Below are 16105 nucleotides of genomic sequence, written 5' to 3'. Positions count from 1 at the left end.
CCATCCCAAGTGGCTTTTCCCTAAGAGCAGCAATACTTTTCCCAGGTGAAAAGGTTCCAGACTCCTCTTGCAACACCAGGCCCTTGGGAGACAAGTTCCAAGAGGAAGAAGGCATTTGGAGGTTGGAGATGAAGATGGGGCTTTTAAGCTCTTTGCTGCTCCTCCAAAAGTCCCACCCTGGCCTCTGTCAGCCCTGTGTTGTCATTGGTCCACATCTGAGAGCCTTCTGGAGGTGGAGCAGGGGGCATGAACCTTGACCTCTCCAGGGTGTTAGTAACACTTGGATTGGGCTAACCCAAGGTTTGCCAGGTTGGAGTCCTAATGGACGTCTTTTTATTGATTAGATGAGAATGAATCGCTTGTGGATATTCAATTGGAATTGGAATTCAATTCAAAATGCTGGAAGATGTTTTATACTCAGAAGTATTTCCTCTGGGATCTTTTTGTGCTATTAATTTGCTTTGAAGACCTCTTTCTCCAATAATACAAAGTTTACTGCAACCCAGCCCCTGCTTGGATTATCACAAATCCCAAATTAATTGATTCTTATTAATGTTACTTTATCAAAGACTTTTCATGCATTTCAACATTTCAGTGTAATGAAACCAGATTTAGAAATGTAAGGCAAGAGAATGAGAAAGGAAAACTTGCTTTTGTCACTTTGTTCTCTCCCCAGAAAGCATCGATGATTTCATTAAACCTAGCAATCTTAAGTTAATCCAAGCATTCACTCTGGTTACCAGCAGTGGCAACCCTCTGCAAAGCTGGCTTTGTAACAACCCTCGAAGGGTCCTACCATCAGGAGAAAGATGGCCTAGCCAATCTAGGAAAGCGTGAGAGTAGGACATGATGGGTCCTACTCTCTCGCTTTACTCCCCTCCCCTATACAGCCGAGTCCTAAGAGTCCCTGGATCCCTCCTTTCTCCAGTGACTAAGTATCCCATAACAGAGTCCTCTGCCCAGATTATATTGCTTAAGAATACAGTCTTGCCTTCCTGGAAGCACATATCATTTTAGCATCACTCATTGACTCTGTATTTTGCATATGAAATAACTTTTTAAAAATCCAACCAAAAAGGAAAGTGAGAAAATGCTATCCACACTAAATAAGGAAAAATCATAGCAGAATACTGAATCATCTACCAGGTGGCCAAAATTCCGACTTCAGAACTCAAAGGACTAGTTTTCATCGTTAAAAACAAACAAACAAACAAAAAAAAAACACTCGGCCCTTGTCTCTACCTCACATAGTCAGATTGTCCTTCCACCAAAGGAGGTCTCTCATCATGTGAAATTTATTCTACCCCTCCTGGCCCTGAGTTCTTCTTTCAAACCAAAAAGTCTTAAGCCTTAGTAAAAATAAAAACGAAATTTTTAAAAGGGAAAATAGGAGAAAAAAGGAAGAAAGGCCAAGATAAAGATACCAAGAACCCGTGAGTGTCCTCCTCACCACCTTTAGAAGAACTTCTGACCAGAATCTAGAACTCTTTCCATGGCCACCAAAGCCCGGAAGTAGAAAGGCACAAGCCCAGAATTCTCCCTCCTGCCCCTTCTCCCCCTAGGAAATTCAGGAATTCTGGGGAGAAAAGAAACTTATTTTCTGAGATCTGCACTGCTGGCTCAGATGCCCCTCCCCCTACACACAGGCACAGCTCTGCTTCTCAGGAAATGACTGTTCGCAGGCCCCTGTCACCCTCAACGGGTTAAACTACGTCAGCCCAGCTTCCCGGAGTCTCCCCACAGGCTTGGTACAGACCTCCCCTGTGTCGCTGGAAAAGCAGATCTCTTCCATCTTGTGGCCACTGGAGGTAATGCATTTCGACTTCATCCATGAATGACTAAAGCTGACTCTTCTTGGAAAGAATGTGCTGGTTCCTGAAACCCTGCCGGCTGCTGTGTAACCTCCCTGACCTGAGGCGTGTCGGAGTGGATGCATTCTTCAGTGCTGAGGTCAACCAACCCAACGGGAGCGCCGGCATCTGCATGTGATGCTAGGGGCTCTGGCAGCCTCCCTGCGCGGACCCAGAAGCACGGACCTGCCCTGGCCTTTATGCGGCCCACTCTGCAGGGAGGGCCTGTGGAGTGAAGGCAGTTTGTGTCCTAGGTCCAGAATATTCGATTTGCAAACATCATCTCCGACCTTATATCCCTCGCCCCACAGGTGGCATCGGCTCTCCCATTCGAGGATGCATCATGATGGCAGAGACTCATTGGTTCCTTGATTTAACTGCATTCCCTGTGCAGAAACTGATTCAGGCACTGGACATGCAGGATGGATGAGGACAGACATGGGGCTTACATCCTGGTGGGCCTCACAGCCTTCTCCAGGTGTGCCACACAGGCTGAGGAGAAACAATGATAGGATTATAGAAGGGAGCACTGGGACAGGAGTCAGACCCAGTTCTGACCCTGGCTCTGCTGTTTTCTTGCTATGTGGCCTCTCGAGAGCATGTGAGTGTTCAAGACCTGTGTCCTCATCTGCAGCAGGATGGGTTGGAGAAGATGCGGCGGGGAGGCGGAAGAAGGCAGAGTGCTGGTGAACCTGCTGGGCCTGCGTGCCAGTGCTGCCCCCTGTTGGCTGTGTGGCCTGTGCACAAGGATTACACACAGTTTTACTTCTCCAGCTAGAAAGGAGAGAGCACCTACTTCACAGGGTTGTTGCAAGGATGGAAAAATAATGTCGAAGTCCCAGGAAGCTGCATGTGATATAGCCTCTCAGATGTTAGCTGCTGTTTGAATTATAGCTGTTCGCTGGCACAGAGCTCACTGTAGGCCTTACAACTGTCAAAGTATGAGCAGAGGCGGGGCGCCGTGGTCTCATGTCTGTAATCCCAGCGCTTTCAGAGGCCAAGGCAGGAGGATCATTTGAGCTCAGGAGTTCCACACCAACCTGGGCAACATGGTAGACCCTGTCTCCAACAAAAATATAAAAATCTGTAGTCCCAGCTACTCAAGAGGCTGAGTTGGGAGGATCGCTTGAGCCTGAAAAGTTGAGACCAGCCTGGGCAACGTAGTGAGACTTCATCTCTACAAAAAAAAAAAAAAAAAAAATTTTGAAGGGACCTCCCCCCAAGGCAACATCCCACAGGAAGCCTGTGGCTTGAAAAGGGCTGAATAATAACTGACCGTCTCTTCCTTCTCTCTTGGCTCTCACAGTCGAGGCTTTGGGCAGTCCAACTCCCTCCCTACGGCTGGCTCTATGGGCAGCGGCATGGGCAGACGGAACCCGCGCCAGTACCAGATCCCCTCTCGGAACGTCCCTTCCGCCCGCCTGGGCCTCTTGGGCACCAGTGGATTCGTCAGCTCCAACCAGCGCAACACCACAGCTGCCCCCACCATCATGAAACAAGGAAGACAGGTTTGTTCTGCTCCAAGGAGGGAGGAGGATGGCCAAGCCAAGGCCTGAGGCTGCAGGTGTCCCCCCAGGTGACCCCAGGGTGGGGAGAGAGGCCAAGGGGGACTATGCTGGGAGCAGCTGCCACCATTCCTCAGAGGTAACAGCATTGCGTTGCTCTCCAGGAGACAAAGCAACCCCATAGCTGTGCTTAGGATGCCCAGAGGACCACTTTAACCTTGGGGACCCTGCACAAGAGGACCTTTGGAAAGAAATGCAAGACCTATTTCTTCCTTGCCCCATGCTTGACCTTCTACCTCCCAAATCTGGGCTCCAGGAGAGCCTGGTACTTAGAGAACTTTCTTTCCCTTTTTATCTGTGGCAAAAAGCTCCCTTGTATTAGTCCCAGCTCTGGTGGAGCATCCACAGGACATAGTCTGAGAGTGTGTGCCAGGGGGAGAATTAACACATTCTCAGCCTGCCCAGAGGTTCTTGCTGTGCAATTTAGAGCTGACTTCTCTGGCCCGTCGCTCATACCCCTCTAGCCCCAGGCCTCACCCCCACCTAGTGCCTTCTGCCTGCGTGCCCAGAGCTTCTCCAAGCTCTGTGGGTGGGGATTAGCATCGGAGGTACACAAGTAGGTCTGAGGTTCTGGGGTCTCAGGAGAAACTAAGGGATGACAGATCCACTTAAAAACAGGAAAAGGGCTTCAGGCAAGATGGCCAGGATTCACTCCCCAGGGTACCAGAAAGCCTCATCTTCTGACCATTGTCCCCATCCCCCAGATCAGTTCAAGAAGACGTCACTGCTGGGACACACAAGCTAAGCTGTGCCAGCTCATTGCCAGCTGAGAGGTTCTTTTCTCTCCCCCTCGCTTTGAAGTCCATTGTAAGAATCTAAAAAAAAAAAAAATCAAAATGAGAGCCCTGAAATAGTTTGTGCTCTTCATTGCATACATTTATAGAACTCCCCCATTTCCTAGAAGAGTGGCAGGGAAAAAGCAAAAGCAACAACTGGGATAAAAAGAGTTTTGCAGACAGGAGAGAGGTGTGCAGATGAAGCTGAGGCTTACAGCAAGGCCAGCACTGAGGAGGTGAAGAGAAATTACAGTGAATGGAATCTAAACCCTCTCTGTAAATATGCAGATGCTAGCGCTGGCCTGCAAGCCCCTTTTCTAGAAGTTAGAGTTCTCCTGGGATCTTTGCCTCCCAAATTCTTGCTGGCGGCTCTGCTGTCCACCCCAGCGGGGCTGAACTAACGAGTTCCCCTTTTGCTTTTCTCACTAGAACCTGTGGTTTGCCAACCCCGGGGGCAGCAATAGCATGCCAAGCCGCACCCACAGCTCAGTCCAGAGGACCCGCTCGCTGCCCGTGCACACTTCCCCACAGAACATGCTGATGTTCCAGCAGCCAGGTAGGGCCCGGCGCTTCACGTCCCCTTGACACGGAGGGGAGGCCAAAATAGATGCCCCAGCGAACCCAGCCGGAAAGTGCTTAGCCTTGACTGTCACCGTGCATTCTCTGGAGCTTATAGAAGCCTTTCCTTTTTTAAACTGTGCCTTGCCAGCATGAATAGCGGCGGCTTGGCTGAGAGCCAGCACGAGGAGCCCCAGAGTTGGTTGCAATCTGATGGGGATATTTTTGATACTAGTCATATTTCTAGATTGATTAAACCAGAGATAGCACAAGAGGGCTTTGGTGGTGGGGAGGTGGGAGGGCTCCATGTAGTGTATGTGTGTGGAAAGAGAAAGTGAGAGTGAGACAGAGAAAGAGAAAACTGTTGATGCTGAGACCTTCCCCCTGGTTTGGGCTTTTCTTGCAAAGTGACGACTGTTGTACCAGCCATCTTTCCTTTACTTGGTTAAAGCACAGTTTAGCGCACTTCAAGTCAATTTCAGCTTTCACCATGCTTCCTAAAACAGAGTGGTTGGAATCATGCACAGCTAATGAATACTTGAACCCTTTCTCTATGCAGGCAGTGATCTTGTAGACTTTGTAGACTCCAGGAGTAATAACAAGCCACCCAGGCAATTATACTGCACCTATCTGGATGGACCCCCCCACCCAAGGCAGGCAAACCAGAGATGTGTTATACCTGTAGGAAAATGCCCTGGACAGTAGAAACGCTCTGTCTAGTAAGTCCTATCTGTAGGAGTCTAAGGAAGGGAAGTGTCACTGTGGCCTGGAATAGGCAAGGAAGCTTCCTGGAATTGGAGCTGAGCTTCAGGGCACAGCAGAGGGTAGAGAGAGGGCAGGCAGAGTTACAGGCAGAAAGAGTGCAGGAGCAAGACCGCAAAGCTCCAGAATACCACAGCATGGCCCAGAAGCCATGGCTGGCTGACGGATCTGACTGAGGTAGCAGAAAGTGGACCCAGGGAGCTGTAAAGGTTGTGGCCCATGGTAGGGGACTTTGAATCCAAAGCTGAGGAGTTTGGACTCTGGCCACTCTCCCTGGGGGGATTCCTCCATGTGGGGGATTCCAAGTAGAAGTCAGGCAGGAGGATGCAGGATGGAAGGGAGGTAGGCTGAAATTGGGAGGCCAGGGAAGAGGAGGACGCTGAAGGAGAGGACCCGCCACTGGGAACGGCATGTCAGGGAGGGGAGCGACAGCCACCCAGTGCAGAAGCCTGCTCACATTGCTTCTTGACTGCCAAAACTCGTATTTGCTCACTTTTGTTTTAAAGCTCCTTTTCTCCATTTCTATACATGTAGCTATTTCTCTTCCTGGGAAGAAACATGACAACATTTGGGGGTTGTGAAGGCTTTTTCCCGGGGTCCTTTCCTCCCATCCTCTGTTTTCACACAGAATTATACAGAATCCATTCCCAATAAAAGAGATTCTGGACAAGATTTGAAGAGGTCCTGCACACAAGGAGATCTTTCACCTTGAATAGGTCTTTCACCCTGGCCTCAGTCTCACCAGCAGAGTGACCGCTGTCTTCAATTCTTTATACTTTCTCAAGGCCTTCTTGATTTTTTCTCTTCCTGCCACTTTTGCCAGTTCTCAGCCTTCCTCTTTGTTCATACTGAATCTTCCCTGAGCTTTCTCCATCTTAATTGGGAAGACTAGGTCCAGACAGTCCCCCTTCTAAGAGCTGGGTCATCCCGGAGCACTTTGGGTTTGTTGATAGAATCTTCCACCTATACCTTTGTTTCCGCTCCACTATTTCACAGCAGTGCCAAGTGGCTGGCTTGTGCTCAGGGCAACTATGAACCTAATATCATTTTCACTCTTCATACGAAGCCTCTTATTCCTGTGGCTAAAGAATCAAATAATACAGAAGGGCCTGTAAGCAAAAGTGACTGTCTCTCTCCCCTCCCCTTCCCAGCCCACAGGCACAACCCCTTTAAGCAGATTGTAGTTACCTACAAGTCTCTAAATAATGTGCTTCACATACTGGACTTAAAACTCTGGAACCCTTTGAGTGTTCTTTTTAACCTCTCAAGTATTACAAACCCACTTCCAGCAAGGCCTTAAAGATCCTCACACAGCATTTTTAATAACAGCCAAAGCACAGGGAAAAGCCCACTCTAAATTTCCTGATTGCAAATAAACCATTGAGCGCTGGACAGGAGCCACTCCTAGGGCCTGCCCAGCACGCTCAGCACCATGCTGGGTGGCTCTTCCAGGACATGCATAAAGGGCACGACAGGGCAGGGCCTGGCCAGGACCCAGGATCCCTCGCTGAAGGGGAAGGAGGCTGCAGAAGGTCCCTGCTTAAGGGCACAGGGGTTGTGGTTCCCCAGACCTTGCCAATCAAATGCCGGTTGTCAAGGCCACGGGTCACTGTAGTGACTTTTCCTTCCCCCACAAGGAGGCAGCCTCCTACCCAGGGACAACACCTCTGACCTCCAAGCAGGTCCAAACGAAGGCTCATCCTAGAGTCAGGGTCCTCATCCTGGATTCAGAGCCTCTTCTGCAGATGGGTCTTTCCACACGAAGCAGTGCAATCTGGTTCGCTATGGAGCCTTCCCGGGGCTTGTGGCCAGGCGTTAAAACTAGACTACAAATATCATGTCAGGACAGCAAAACTCAGGAAGTCAGAAAGTGGCTTTCATCTGTACATGAACAGGAGTAATAGCGAACACAAAATGAAATTGAGATGTGTGACCAGCCCAAAAGTAAATACTCAGAAAACTGTTATCATACAATGAATGCAGTGTTTTCCTCCTGGCTGTTAGATGTCTTCAGAGAATCCATTGTAAACTGGGCAAATCTTGAAGACTACAATGCATTTGAAGGATGCTTTGATTCTGTAAACCTCAAATAACTCTACTGATGGGAGACTTTAAACGTCTCATACAGAGAAGACAGAGGGCTAGAACCCACCTCCAAGTTGCGGATCAGTTCATCAGTCACCTTGCTCGGGTTTACAGGACACTTCCCTTGTTCCTGGTTCTACACAATTCACGGGCACTTGGAGGCCCCTCGGGAGTGGTGTTTCATGTTATTCCCACATGGACAAGTTTTCTTATTTTTTTTTCTTTTTGAGACAGAGTCTCACTCTGTCGCCTAGGCTGGAGTACAGTGGCGCGATCTCAGCTCACTGCAAACTCCACCTTCACGTGGACAAGTTTTAGCTGTCTCCTGGGACCAAGCAGGAGCGCCTTCAGGTGGCTATTGCCGGTGATGAATAGGAAACACTACGAGGTATAATACGCTCACCAGAAAACAAGTGTGGCGCCTGTGCAAATGGTCACGTTCCTCATGGAGGCAGGGTGTTTTCTCAACTAGATAATTGGTTTGGAAATTGCTTGGAGAGGGATCCTTTATTTTGGAAGCAATTAATTCCTGCTGACCCGGGCTTAGTTGTCCTTGGGATCCAGTCGGAGAGGATCCTGGAGTGGCTCTGGCTCAACAGTAGGAGATCATGGAGGTTCTTTACCCCTGGAGGGCCTAACAGAAAAGGGCAGGGAACCCCATAGCAGTCTTCAAAGGAAAACCTTCAGAAGGGTAGGCTGCACAGCCTTCTGGAAACCTCATCCTTCCCTTGCCCAAAGCCACATGCAAACTACCCTTGGTAGTGAACCAGCTGGATGTGAGCTGGGCCCAGTGGCGCCTCACATGGCAGCATTTCATGGTGTGACTTACCTGTTCACCACAGCAAACCTCCTGTAAGCACCAGCTCACAATTGGGATTCTTCTACCGTAAGCACTTGGCATATATCTGGGAGCACAGTGCTCCAGGCTGTTATTTTTCATTTCCTTCCAGAGAACTGCCTTTAGAAAGAATAGAGAGTTAGTTATTGGTGCACTGGGTCCATTAGGGAGCGGAAGGGGCTGCCATGCAGAGGCAGAAACCAGAACAGGGACCCACGTACAGTACTGGATAAATATTTCCTCCATGTCTTCTAATAAATCAAGGCAGACATCCCTGTTCAGGACTGGCAGACAATGGGTAGGGAGATTGATAAATCAGTTCTGTCATAGCCAAGAACCCAGCTGGGCCTACAGCCTCCCCCCTCTGAGCATCAACTTGGGGCTAGATGGTACAATATCATCTTATACCACGTACCCATCACTTTTTGTGAAAGCTCTGGTCCCAGAGGACCTCCACAGGCACTGACCTTCTTCTGCAGGCTTAGGAATGTTAGGAGGCCACCAGAGAAAAGGTGTGTTCCCATAGCCAACTCAGGGATGCCATTCATTACTCATACCCTCCTGCCACCCTCCATGGCCGTCTCTGCCATCCTCAGCTTGCCTGCTGCCCCGCCCCTGTGTTTGTTTCCCTGCCCGTGCCATTTCTTTCCCTTTTGTTACCATCCTCCCCCTTTCTTCTTAGTTCCCTTGTCTTCCTTTCTTCTTTACTCATCTCATCATAGTGGTCCAGGTCCCACTTCTCTGTCCCTTTTTGTCTTCCCTTCTTTCTCTCCTGTTAGCAACCCTGCTCCTCAGTGAACCAGACTCCACACCTTTCTAGTTATCCAACAGAGTTGCCTCAGCTGTTATTGGCAAAATGGGATTCTATAGATTTTTCCTGGAATGCCCCAGCCTGTTTCTTGTTCTAAAGTCCTAAAGAAATTGGCTCCTTACCCTCAGTGCCTTGGAGAAAGAGCATTGCAGAACTGTACCAAGGGTGCCACACATGAGACCCAGTAGGGATGGACAGTTACTGCCAAGGACAAGCCCTGTGGGCTCCTCAGGTGGGTGCTGCAGCAACACCTCATTAGGGATGGGTAGCGTTCTCTTCCGGAATCTTCTTGACCCTGGGCCTGAGCACAGGACTACTCCATACATGTGGGACTTCTGAAAAGATACAATTAATGTTTCAAGTCAGCCTAGACCTTGGGGATTCCAAAACTAGGGGTCCTTACTGAATACTGGAATGGTCCTCAGAGATGCCATCTGAGCTGGAGAAACACGCCCCCTTTGGGAAACAGCAGAGGCGGCTCAGTTAAAAAGGAGTCTTAACTTTTGCCTTCCTAGGACTCAGATCTCCATCTGCCTGGTCTGTGGCTGGTAGGAGCAGGGGCCTGGGATAAATGAGACGGGCCCTCAGGGTTAACAGGAGCCACAGCAAGGGTTGGCCTGGTGGTTTACGTTGGTCTGTGGGGCAAGAGCTGCCCGAATGCCCCTCTGGGGCACCAAGCCCCATGCAGCTGAGGGTTCCTAGCCTGAGATGGAAGCTGTTTTCCACCCAACTGGTCTTTCTGTCTTATATGTGCGGCGAGATGGCATGGATCTGTTTTTATCAAATACACAATTAAAAAGTCACACTATTAGGAAACTCTGCAGTGTGAACATATGGGCTTCTCCCAAGACTTAGAATTTTTCAGAGCCACTCAGAGTGGTGGGGGTCACGGCTCCCCAGCGCCTGGAAGCAAAGAGCTGGGGAGAAGAAGCGAACACCCCCACTTCCCACCTAAAAGAGCAGCCACGAAGGTTTGGGGATTCTGGAGCGGAGAGCCCTGCGTTTCTCAGCCCCCTTTTTGGAACACGCAATCCCAGGCTTGGAAAATGGCATTTTGCTGCGTGTTGGCAAGAAATCCTGCAGCTGAAACACTTCTCTCCAAATGTCGAGCATCTTTATTTATCCAAATCTCTCCACAGTGTTTGTTTAAAGGGGAGCGCTGGAGAGTAAACTAAATCTTACAATGAGCATATGGATGGCTATAATTGCTGAGGTTTGTTTTTTTTTCGTATTTGCTAACTCGCTATATATAAAATTGTGTTTCTATTTTATAGATTTCACACCCTGAAGACTGCTAATTTTTGCATGCATATGATTTTCACATGAATGGATGAAAATACTAAAATCTCTTCCCCCTGGAATTGTCTAATTGCCCCGACCCTACTCTAACAGCAACTAGTGGGTGGGGGCGGTGGAGACTCCTGCCATTCTCTGTGGCACCCCACTTCCCTGGAAGCTCAGTCAGCCTCCGTCTGCTCACGAATTGGCACGGTTGTCTTCCAAACCCATCGACGCCGGAACATGGGTCAGGAAGAACACAGTCAGCTCTCTGGTGCTTTCCATAGCGTTCCATTTTGCCAGCCTTCTCTTTGCGATTTTTAAATAACGGAAGCAACATCTGCCTCTGAATTAGCTGACAATGGGAACACACATTGCAGAGATTATCTTAATGTATAGCAAATCAAGGAAAACAAAACTTTGGTTTAACCTTCAGCTTCCTATCCCGCCAAGCCACCAACCTCGTTTCACTTCTCTTTCTCTCTCTGGCCCATGTGCTCCCTTGGTGGCGACATGAAGGAGCAGGCAAGTGGCCTGCAGTGGGACCCCAGGATGCTTTCCCCACTTGACAAGTAGAAGAGCTAAGGCCCTCAGCAGGGAACGGCTTCCCAGGCTCGCGGAGGAAGGTGGTGGCAACACGGAGACTTCTCGGTCACCTGGAACACACCCCGCCCTGGACACCCCCTCTGGGACTTTTTTTCTGCCTCTCCCTGTAGGATTTTGCGATTCTTTTCAAACTAGCGTCACAAAATGTTTAAAAAAAAAAAAAGCATTTCACAACTCTTAGCTGTCAGAGTGTCCTTCTACTTTCACTTTTTCTTCACTCAGTAGACAGGTATGAGGCAGAAGGCCAGGGCCGGGCGCTGAGGGAGATTCAGGGAGACAGGGAAGCATCATCAGTGTCTGCAAGGCACTTCCAGATAGTTGAGGACATTTGAAGTCGCCACCGGATGAGGCCTATGGAGGTGCTGACAGCAAGAGCTCCAGTAGGGGAGAGGAGGCGGCTCCCAGGGGCTGCCTCCTGCTCACAACAGGCGACACTGGAAGCTGGGGAGATAGAGGGGAGATTGCGGTGAGAATGTGCACAGCACTGTCAGGCAGTGGGAGCTGAGCCCCTACTGCCTGCACAGTGGGCGTCTCAGCCCTTGGTTCTAGAGGCCCTCAAGGCTGAGGGCGTTGACCGTCACCTGCGGTTGCTGTGGCAGGTGGCAGAGCCCGGCTCTGGAGTCAGAGGCGGCCTGGCCCCAGCTCCATGTGAACTGACTAACTGATGTGTGGCTTCACCTCTCCCAACCCCACTTGGGCTTGTTGGGCAGATTAAGGAGCCCACACACCTAAAGCCCCCAACGTGGTCTCGCACTCAGAAGAGGTGTGTGCCAGGCCCTGGATTTCCTCCCCCGCTCTAGATGCGGGCCAGGCCCTGCTGTAGGCACAGGGGGCAGAGCTAAGTTCTGCTCCAATGAGGTGAGCACTCAGCGGGGTCAGGGGAGGGGGACAGTAGAAAGTGAGTACAAATATCAAATATGATAGCTGTGGGCGAAGGCTATGAAGAAAAATAAAGCATGGCAAAGGGATAGTGTGGGGGCATGGCTCATATAAGGAACAAAGTCCTTTCTGTGGAGACAATAGAGCCAGAAATGTGAAGGCAGGGAGAGCCATGGAAACCACTCCAGGGAACAGTGGTGCAAAGGCCCTGAGGTAGGAGGGGGCCTGGGGCAGAGTAGAGGAAGGAGAGAGCTGTGTAAGGGCACAGAGGTAACAACGGCCTGGATCACACGGGGCCTTGCAGGATGGGAGGCCGCTGGAGGGTTCTGAGCAGAGGCAGCACAGACTGTGACATGACCAGCTATTTTTAGTCTCTGTTTTGTTTCAGGTTCCCAAGTTCACAGTGGACTGTGTTTAACAGACCTTAGAGGTTGGTTGAGCCTGCGTGGAGCCCCTTCCATGCCAGCGCTGACAGTCCCCAAGTCCTCCCAGGGAGGCACACCACACCCTTCTCTTGCAGGTGGAACCAGGTGGCACCCTGCTTATCTCCTCCTTGTCACCAACATAACCCTTTATCCCCTGCAGAATTCCAGCTTCCCGTGACCGAACCTGACATCAACAACAGGCTGGAGTCGTTGTGCCTCAGTATGACCGAACACGCCCTGGGAGGTGAGTGTGTTCTTCCTGCATGTCCCCATGTCCCTGTTACCACGTGCCTGGGAGAACTTCTGGCCATCTGCTGTCTACACTGTGGCAGGAGCTCGGGAGAACTGGGGGAGGACAAGGAGGGATAGGCAGGGGACAGGGAGAAAGAGTGGCCTTAGGGTACTATTGGACCCTTTTCCAGCAGCACCATGCCAAATGGCCAGTGCCCTGTTCCTCCTCCTTTTCTGGGAGGTGAGTCAGGGACCTGGAGATCAGAGCTGTCCCTCTGTCCCCAGAAGCTCCACCTCCCAGCGCATGTGGGAATCACACCACAGCAGTTGTCCCAGACAAGTGCCAGGCCTGGAGGAGTCAGGGACACGAGACATGGCTTTTAGTGGGAATATCCCGTACAACATTGGGTGCTTCCCTTCTGTGCACTGTATCCCCCGGCCTAGTCCAAGCATAGCGCAGCTGCCCTAAAAATATAATTTTTGAAAAACAGAAAACCCAGCTTGTTTGTGTATCTCCCAGTTGCAAACAGCTTTCTTGATACCTGGAGCCCAAAGCAGGCTGAGGTGTCCTTTCCTGTGTGACAGGGACAGGTTGAGTTAGAGGGGCCTGCACGTCCACTGCCCAAGCCAGGAATGGGGACTGTGCCGTGCGGGGCTGCAGCCCCACACGCAGCTCACAGAAGCAGCCGTGCTCCCGCATGTGTTTGTTTGGAAGCCATGCTTGGGAGCAGCCCTGGGAGGCCTTCAGCTCCCTCCTAGTACTAAGAGGGCACCTTTCTCTGGGCCTGGATATTTACAATGCTTGGCAGGCAGAGGAGAGAAGAGATGCCTGCCATTTCCCACCAGCTTCCTGGGAGGCTCTATGCCACAGAGACACAGAGAGGCCTCCTATGAGCCTTTCCAATAGCCCTATCCAGTCTACACACACTTACCCACCCAGAGAAGGGCTGTCCGCACGCCTAGAGCCAAGATGTGCACCACCCCTGGCAGTGGTGAGGAAAAGACTGCCATCCTCTGCCGCTTGGAGAGCCTTGTCCTCCAGACCTAAGGTTGTTAGATGTTTAGTCTCTGCAAACACAATCTTATCCTGAAACCAAATATGAAATAGATCAATGCTCTGCATGGAGCAGAGTGGTGGGCCAGGACCACACCCACCTGACCTCCGTACCAGGGGGAGCTGAAGGCCTTCCAAGGGCTTCACCAAACAGATGGTGGGAAGACACAGCCCCTTCTATGACTTCCCCCAGGGCTCTATAGAGAGCCTCATTTGCAAACCACTGCTCTCTGCCTTGGCCATTCAGATCTCAGGAACATCACTGGGCCATCCCTGGTACCTCTGGCAGGAGGTGCCACCAGCTCATCTTTACCTCATAGAGGAGACTGGGTCAGCAGCCCCCTAATGAGCAATGGGAGACAACTCAAATGTCCACCAAAGGATGAATATGGCTCAAAAAAATGTGTAGCCATACAGTGAAACAGCATTCAGCCTTTAAAAAGCAAACAAGTACCAGCCTATGTGACGCAGTGGATGAATCTTGACATGCTGAGTGAAACAAGCCAGGCATGAAAGACCACAGAGCATTATGATTCCATTTATGTGAGATGTCCAGGATAGACTCATCTACTGGGACAGAAAGTAGATGAGTGGTTGCCAGGGGCTGAAGGGAGGAGGATGAAAATATTCTGGAATTAGATAGTGGTGAGGGTTGCACAGCTTTGCAAACGTACTAAAAACCACTGAATTGTGTGTACTTTCAAGGGGTGAAATTTATGATATGCAAATATCTCAATTAAAAGTAGTAATGAGAGTCTCCCTGGGACCAGAGTTAGGATGGCAGCTGGTGAGTGAGTCCCCTGAGCTGGCGCCTGCCAGAGCTCTGACACGGGGAGGGAAGTCCCTTTGCTCCCCTGCTCTACAGTGGCCAGCTGGGTGGGGGACTGACTCAGTCTTTCACTGGTTTTGACCAGAGAAAAAGGAGAACTGACCTTTTCTCCCAGGGCTTGATACATCTCAGACAACTGGCATTTTGGAGGCTCGTATCAAACTGCTAAGTACCAACATTATCATCATTAGCAGCAAGAATCCAGACGCTCTTTATTAAAGGAAGGTTTTCATTGAAAGGACTTCATTTTTTTCAGTCTGTTCTATTTTTACAGAAAACCTCTCTGAACTGATGGGTTTTTTGCTAATGTTTTCATCTTGTTAATCTCCTAAGCCTTTTTATTGCTGTGTTTTTTCCCAATAATCCCCTCTGGTGGGAAGCCTCGTAAGCAGTTTCCTGAGCAGAGAATGCAAATTAAGTTCAGGGTGGCCTAGTTGGGCACAGTGGCAGTGTGCCCTCCCAATATGACAGAGCCTCTCTCCTGGCCGACCCCTTCCAGATGCCAGGAAAGATGACCTTGCTGGAGACAGTATGCCAATGAATTAAGTCATTTTATGGGAAGAGGAATGGGCAGGGAGAGGAAAGCACAGTAAAAGAGGTTCGGATGCTTGCGACTCAGGGATGGAGGAAGAGAGGCTCACATCTGTTGGCCTCTAAGGATTGGTGATCTGACACCACTGACACACACAGGGACCATTGCTTCCTTTCTTTAAAATCTCCCCTAAAATCATACAGAACTTATATACAAGTACACTGGGTCTGTTTGGACTATTTCTTACAACTACATGTGAACCTACAGTTATCTGCAAAGTTTTGACTGAAGAAGTGCTTCTCCTCCAATGCCCCACTGGCAGAGTTGCCAGCCTGGCTGCATCCATGAGGAGGCCAGGAACCCCCTGTGGTGGCCTCAGCATGCTCCCTCCATGACTTGGGTCCTCCAGCTTTCCCTGGAACACACTGCCACTCCCTTCTCACACCCGAGTTCTGCCAAGCAGAGATGCTGCATCTGGTGGAGCAGTTCTGTGATACTGGGGCTTGGACTGGGACATCAGCAAAGCCAGGGAGGCAGCCCGCAACCCTGTCTCACCCACATTTAGTGGTCACTGAATGCCGTTATTCCTACCGCCTGTGATGGCGAATCCATGCCTCTCTTTGCTCACTGGAAAAGACCCTTGTCAGTTCTGGCACAGACCATTATAGGGGCCTCTTAACTGGTCCACCTGCCATCAGCCTTATCCTTCTTCAGGCTATCTGATGCAACTACCAGATAAACCAGTCTAAAATTAAATCTGATTACCCTACTGCTTATAATTCCCCAACTACCTACCTCTAAGCTGTTGTTCATGGTATGTAAGACCCTATGGTCTGCTCCTGGGGACCCTCCTAGAACCCACGTGTAAGCAGATAGCCAAAAAGGGGCCGGGCAGGCCTCACACCTCTGATGGGCGTATCACCTGCCTTCTCTGCAGCTTGGGTTTTCCACTTCTCCAGAATGTAGATGTGGCAGATTCTGGGCGGCCTCAGCACTCTCCCACCTCCCTGAGACTGTTCGGTTCTA

At 50.3% G+C, this 16105-nt stretch overlaps 1 protein-coding gene across 2 annotated transcripts in view; it reads left to right on the top strand.

Annotated features, from left to right (window-relative positions):
* The window catches only part of SAMD4A (sterile alpha motif domain containing 4A), a 226924-nt gene that overhangs the window by 205615 nt on the left and 5204 nt on the right, over positions 1–16105 (top strand). The window contains exons 10-13 of one of the 2 annotated variants that reach the window (XM_023231010.2): positions 3157–3358; positions 4621–4747; positions 12397–12504; positions 12594–12677. In XM_023231010.2, the coding sequence (XP_023086778.1) occupies positions 3157–3358; positions 4621–4747; positions 12397–12504; positions 12594–12677 (521 nt within the window). The remainder of the gene's footprint in view (positions 1–3156; positions 3359–4620; positions 4748–12396; positions 12505–12593; positions 12678–16105) is intronic. The other variant, XM_031935761.1, reaches the window with a different exon arrangement.

Source organism: Piliocolobus tephrosceles, chromosome 6, assembly GCF_002776525.5.
Source record: "Piliocolobus tephrosceles isolate RC106 chromosome 6, ASM277652v3, whole genome shotgun sequence".
NCBI classification, from domain to species: domain Eukaryota; kingdom Metazoa; phylum Chordata; class Mammalia; order Primates; family Cercopithecidae; genus Piliocolobus; species Piliocolobus tephrosceles.
This window is presented reverse-complemented; position numbering and strand designations above follow the sequence as displayed.